This window comes from Bubalus kerabau, chromosome 1, assembly GCF_029407905.1.
Source record: "Bubalus kerabau isolate K-KA32 ecotype Philippines breed swamp buffalo chromosome 1, PCC_UOA_SB_1v2, whole genome shotgun sequence".
NCBI classification, from domain to species: domain Eukaryota; kingdom Metazoa; phylum Chordata; class Mammalia; order Artiodactyla; family Bovidae; genus Bubalus; species Bubalus kerabau.
Genome location: NC_073624.1, coordinates 221,150,014 through 221,156,801, shown reverse-complemented (window position 1 = coordinate 221,156,801; position 6,788 = coordinate 221,150,014). Strand labels below are relative to the sequence as shown.

The 6,788-nt window shown below is 44.0% G+C and overlaps 1 protein-coding gene across 1 annotated transcript; it reads right to left on the bottom strand.

The window, feature by feature from the left end:
• Positions 1-2,632: 2,632 nt before the first annotated feature.
• On the bottom strand, positions 2,633-6,312 carry LOC129633915 (protocadherin beta-12-like). Its single transcript, XM_055555888.1, has one exon. It carries the CDS (start codon positions 5,553-5,555, stop codon positions 2,955-2,957), a length of 2,601 nt encoding a protein of 866 aa, XP_055411863.1. The 5' UTR covers positions 5,556-6,312; the 3' UTR covers positions 2,633-2,954.
• Between the last annotated feature and the right edge of the window lie 476 nt (positions 6,313-6,788).

The following is a 6,788-nucleotide window of genomic DNA, read 5'->3' as shown; positions in this document are numbered from 1 at the left end:
AGAGAAAAGATAATTTTTATTGAATAATTTAACTAGATAAAAGTATTTATCTAATGTGGTGTTTCATCAGGAGGTAAAGGAAATCCTAGAGTGAAGGAAAATTGAAAAAGAGAATTGAGAATATGAGCATAAGCGTGGTTGGGAGTGGTGAAATCGGAGTCAGCTGATGGGAAGGAAATTAAAACAGGAGGGGGTTGATAGGTAATAGCAGCATCATGGGATGGAGGTCTTGACAAGGTCAAAGACAAGATGTGATAGAATCAGAGGGCTAAAGGCATAGAAGGTTCTCATAGAAGGTATTCTTAGAGGGAGAGATCTGAAATCATATTTCATAGAATAATCCTGGGTAGTGAGAAAGTACAGCATGTGGCCGAGGTACTGAGAGGCCATGTTAGATTAACCAGTGATGCGTGCTCAGTCACGTCCAACTCTTCAACTTCATGGACTGTAGCCCACCAGGCTTCTCTGTCCATGGGATTATTCCAGCATGAATATGGAGTGGGTTGCCATTACCTTCTCCAGGGGATATTCCTGACCCAGGGATAGAACCCATGTCTCTTGGGGCTCCTGCAGCTCCTGCACTGGCAGGTGGATTCTTCACCACTGAGCCACCTGGGAAGCCCCTTTCTTTCCCATACTCTTGGCAAATTCCAACCTAAACTGTTGTTTTGTTCTTATTGGCAAGGGTTTTCAAGAAAATCAAGTCTGGGAAGCTGAACAGTTTCTTACATCTCCGTTTTGTAAGTGACCTCTTCCCATTGACAACCTATAGTCCTTTAATATAAAAATTGGCTGATATAGTTGAATTCCTATGCACTGGTTTAAATTTAACTGTAAATTATTTGATGCATAAGAGCAAAATTTGTTTTTAACAATACATTTGAAGAGAACTGGTTGGTTTACTTGTATCTGAGCTCCAAAGACCTCACCATTCTCCATTAGAGTCAGGAAACAGTTCTTTTCATAAATAGACAAGTCTTCCTGTTCAGATAGGTGGGAAAAACCCAAAGCAACGGGCTTTTCTCTGCTGTTGCACCTGTTAAATTTTCTGCCTGAGTTGTTTAAACTACTCTTTCCCCTTCCCCTATTATAAATGTGAGAGGCCAAGCTTACTGGGGAAACAAGCTGCTAGAACACTCCCACCTTCATTTTTGACAGCTATCCCATCATATATCTCTTTATGCTAGTGGTCATCCATCTTTTCCCAATAAGTACGGTAAAGATAGGAGGTAACCTTAATACTTCGATTTATTAATATGAGTTTTTGTTCTCTATGTAAAGAAGCTTTCATTTATTTTAAGCTTTCATTTATTTCTAGTTCCACTTCTGAAAATAGAAAATTAGAATTTAGTTAGCCTGCATGGAGAAACTTTTGTTCCCTCCATTTTTCTTAAATTCAAAGAGTAATCAATCAGTTCATACAGTTGAAAAGAACTGGCAGTGAAATTTTAGCATTCAAGAAGTGTAAACATTAGGTTATTTTGGATATGCTAGAGCGAGAGATTGTACTTACAGGCATTATTAACTAATACCCAGCCCCTCTACAATGTTAAGATTAGAATATCTTCAAGAGGCAGTTCCCGGCATTGACTCTAGTCTGTGGCCCCACCTCAGGAATAAAAACAATCATTTTACCCTCATGCATGTCCTCTTTCTCATACCTACTCTCTCTCTTGTGAACACATTTCCTTTCCCTGTATACCCCTACTCATTTTGCTCATCTATACTTTCCTTCCACAACATATAGACTTTAAGACTTTTTGATGAAATTCTTGGAAATATCCTCCCCCAACAATGAAGGCTTTCTCTTCTATGCTATAGTCAGGTCATTCAAAGCAAAAGTGGTTGGTTAGAGCTTGTACAGCATGAAACAAAACTTCCTCCTACAATGGCTTGAAAAAAGTTTTAAAATTAGAATATTAAAGGACTATCTTTTCCTACTTTTCAGTACTCTACAAATATCTGAGAAACGTGGTTTTGAAACTTTGGATTGCTACCCATTAGTAAGTCATGAAATCAGTTTAGTGGATCATGACATTTGAAAATTAAATTGAATGGAATAATATAGGCAATTTCAAATTGCATCACAAAAAAGCTAAGTAGTTTACAAAACATTTCTATTGTGTTTATATGTTATATAATTTTTCTATTGGCTATTTCAAAATTTGAAAATTAGTGCCCAGTGTATATATATTCTGGGAGAGCACAGGAGGCAAAAGATTATACACTTTAGCACATAAGTCCACTCTACAATAAACAAATTATGGTTCAGGAGCCTGCATTCTACTAGATTGCATTATACCTTTGTAACATTAGTGAGACATCTGGAAAATAAAAACTTTATATTCCAAGATTATGTGGGTGGCCACAATATTAATATGTCTTCACAATAACCCTCCAGGATCAATAAGGAAGAGACACTAGGAAAATTGCCTTGTGGCCCTTTCTAACAAGGTGATTATGTTTATCAAAGGACATTATTTTCAGGTATATTTTCCGCGGTAATTAAACGTTTTAAAAAGTTAATTAAAAAGAGTGGTGAATTTAAAGAAAAATGACATTTCTGAATAGCAACCAATATCAAACCACAAGAAAAACTGCAAAAAATGAAGAAATGCTTGAACACTTGAAATACTTTGAAAGTGATCTGCTTTATTTTATCAAAAGCATAATTGTGAGTGAAAGTTCAACTGAAGAAGGAGCCATGTGAAAAAATTTACTTGGTGTAAGGCAAGTTAATTAATTATGAATTAAGACCTCCTTGGTTAGAGAGTAAATTACTATTTGTAATAATTACAACCACAAAAAATAAGCATTGACTTAAAAGAAGATGGGTACAACATGCGAAGATATAAAGTAACAGTGCAATTTCAAACACATATTTGGGGGGAAATAACGATGGTGTGGAAGCAGCACAAAACAACATGTATATTAGATATAAAACTTAATTATGGTCACTGAATATTGAACCCAAGGCTATTGTAGGAAGTATGATTTTCCTCTATTTCTTTCCCAGTGCGTTGGGTCGGGAGATTGGGGAGAATCGGCTTCAGAAATTTAAATTCATTCGTCTCAGAACCTCCCATCAGACACACCTCGTACTGGTAGCTCTGGGACAGGGTCCCCGTGCCGCTGACGTCCACCAGCTGGCCAGGGAAGTGGCCCTCGACAACCGGGCAGCGACCCGCCGAGGCCGCCCCGCCCCTCCTGCACAGCCGCACCGCCACGAACACCAGCACCGAGAAGAGGAAGAGCGACGACACCGACGCCAAGGCCACCACCAGGTAGACGGTGAGCGGGTCGGCCGGCGCCGCGGCCGCCGCTTCCGCTTCCGGGGCCGGCAGGTAGGGCTGCGAGAAGCCGTCCACCAGCAGCACGTGCAGCGTGACGCTGGCCGACAGCGGCGGCTCGCCGTTGTCCTTGACCAGCACCACCAGCCGCTGCTTGGGCGCGTCGCGCTCGCTCAGCAGCCGCGCCGTGCGCACCTCGCCGTTGTGCGCCCACACGCCGAACAGCCCGGGCTCCGTGGCCTTGAGCAGCTGGTACGACAGCCAGGCGTTCTGGCCCGCGTCGCCGTCCACCGCCACCACCTTGGTCACCAGGTAGCCCGGCTCGGCCGCCCTGGGCACCAGCTCGGTGCAGGGCGCCGAGGCGTTCTGCAGCGGGTAGAGCACGAAGGGCGCGTTGTCGTTGGCGTCCGCCACGAGCACGCGCACCAGCGCCTGGCTGCTGAGCGCGGGCGAGCCGCGGTCGGAGGCGCCCACGCGGAACTCGAAGGCTCGCAGGGCCTCGTAGTCCAGGGACGTGAGGGCGAAGAGGTGGCCGTTGTCGGGGTTGATGGACACGAGGGAGGCGAGGGGCACGAGCGGGTCGGGGGGCGGCAGCAGCGAGTAGGTGACCTGGGCGTTGGCGCCCGCGTCTGTGTCTGTGGCGCTGACGCTGCCGATGTGCAGGGCGGGACTGTTGTTCTCGCGGACCCAGAGGGTGTAGGAGGTCTGGGTGAAGGCGGGGGCGTTGTCATTGACGTCGGACACCAGCACGGTTATGTTGTGCTCGGTTTTCAGTCTGGGAGTTCCCATGTCAGTGACCGTGATGGTGATGTTGTACTCCGCTTGGTTTTCTCTGTCCAGCATTCTTTCCGTTTGCAACGTGTAGTAATTCTCAACAGAAGATTTTAGCACGAACGGGAGGTTTTCTGAAACAGAACAAATCATCCTCCCATTCTCCCCAGAGTCTCTATCTCGGATACTAAAAACCATAACCACAGTCTCCGGAGAATTTTCTGGGATTGGGCTGGTAATTGATGACACAGTCACTTCAGGAGCATTGTCATTCACATCCATCACCTGAATTCTGAGTGTTGATTTTCCAAAAAGGCCTCCCCCATCTGTGGCTTGAATGATTATGGAATATGATTCAGTTGTTTCAAAATCCAGGGGTGAAGTTAAACTCACTTCTCCAGACTTTTGGTTAATTTCAAATGTCTTGCGAATATCTTCTGAGGCATGGGAAAACATATATGATATTTCCCCGTTTTTCCCCGAATCTAAATCCCAAGCTGAGACGGTGACAACCGGTGAGCCTAGTGTGCTGTCTTCTGAAATCTTCACCTCATAAAATGGCTGCTCAAACTCAGGGGAGTTGTCATTAATGTCCACGACCAGCACCCGGACCAAGGCACTCCCGGTCTTAGGCGGAGACCCGCCATCCAGAGCGGTGAGGATGAAATTGAGTTCAGACTGCTCTTCATAATCCAGCGCCTTATCTAGAACTAACTCTGGGTATTTCCTATTATCCGGATTGACTCTCATTTTAATATGGAAATGAGAGTTGGGGCTTATTGTGTAGTTTTTTAGAGCGTTGATTCCTACATCCAAATCCTTTGCACTTTCTAGTAAGAACACAGCACCGACAGGACTATTCTCTGGGATTTCTAAGAGCATTTCTTTTTCTAAGAAGGCAGGAGAGTTATCATTTATATCCTTGACCTGGAGCTCAATCTGTAAAAACTGCAAGGGGCTTTTCATTAATATCTGGAAATGCAGCACACAAGGCTCAGTGGAGCCACAGAGCTCCTCCCGGTCTAGTGCTTCACTTAAGAGCAAATCCCCTGTATTTATGTCCAGCTGCAATCGCTGTTTGTTATCATTAGAGACCACACGAGCCCCTCTGGAGAATAGCTCACCCACTTCCAACCCCAGGTCTTTTGCCAGATTGCCTACAATGCTCCCACTCTGCATTTCCTCTGCCACTGAGAAGCGCCCAGAGTCAGAGCCCGCTTGAGACATCCCCAGCAAAACAAAGAAAAGCAGGACTTGCCTTATCTGCAGAACGCCTGCCCCTCCAATCTCCATAGCTCCTTTCCCAAAGTCTTCCTGCAGAATCACTTCACCCTTCCCACTTCTGGGTAAGGTGCCTCTGATATGTCCACCGAATCTTCCGAGGCTTAAGGATTTTAACCTTGTTGAATAACTTATAGTTTGCCACTTGAAGCCTTGTTCTTTCTGTCTTCCTAGTGCTCTTTTTGCACTGGGTAACAATGTCCAGAACATCATCCAGCATAGAATGTGTTTTCTCCCCCAGCGATGTTATCCTGCAGCGCCACCATGCGTCTCCACAGATTTTCAGAGTTTGATGAAAGCTACCTAAATTCCATTCACATAAATATCCTCCAGAAGCAAATATTCTTTTATATATTGTGTTCAAGTGATTACAGATATAGTCTATCATCCATAAGAGGTATTCTATACTGTTTATAGTTTTTTATGTTACTAGTATTTTAAAAAGCATTTAAGCATCCTTCTCCACTCTCCACACAATTGTGGTGAATACAGAAATATGTGATTCCTGGCCCCCAGGAGCTTGTAATCTTTCTGAGAAAACTGAGCACCAGAAACAAGGAGAGTATAAGTGACTGTTTCACTGAACAAAATTCCAACACTACTTGGCCTTCCTTAAGTGGTAAGGGAAAGGGAAAGTGTACACAAGTCATTTCAGAAGTCCTCTCAAAGGATATAAAACTGAATTAACCATGAGGTAGAACAAAGAGAACTATATATAGATAGTTCTTATAGCACTAGAAGGCCTTCTGTAGATTTCCTTGATAGCAGTGAACTGTGAACTAAGAGAAAAATGAAGTAAGATATTGGGGTGAAACATATTGTGGAAATCCGTAATTTAGTTCTGCTGCTGCTGCTGCTGCTGCTAAGTCGCTTCAGTCGTGTCCGACTCTGTGCGACCCCATAGATGGCAGCCCACCAGGCTCCCCTGTCCCTGGGATTCTCCAGGCAAGAATATTGGAGTGGGTTGCCATTCTAGTTTCTCATAATTTACCAAAAAAAAAAAAAAAAAAGAACAAATACACAAACATGTTAGTTTCATTTAACACAAGCTTACTCCTAAAACTGGCTTCCCTCAGTTTCCCAAGATTTATTCCAGCTACAGTTATGGTCATCTGCTGTCTTTTTCAGCACAGGAAGAGAGAGTGAGAGAGATTCTCTTTCCCAGTTGTAGGACAAAAACTTAGTTTTACTCTGATCAGACTAACCAAGATCATGTACCTGCTGCTGAGGCGATCATTGTTTCAGGGGTATAGAATTAAGAAAGTGAAAGTGAGTCACTCAGTTGTGTCTGACTCTCTGTGACCTCATGGACTATCATGAAATTCTATACAGGCCAGAATAGAATTGGAGTGGCTAGCCATTCCCTTCTCCAGGGGATCTTCCCAACCCAGGGATCTAACCCAGGTCTCCCGCATTGCAGGCAGAATTTTTACCAGCTGATCCACC

Coding starts and splice junctions, on each gene's coding strand:
- LOC129633915 (XM_055555888.1), bottom strand. CDS start 5,555: ATGATGTTCTGGACATTGTTACCCAGTGCAAAAAGAGCACTAGGAAGA.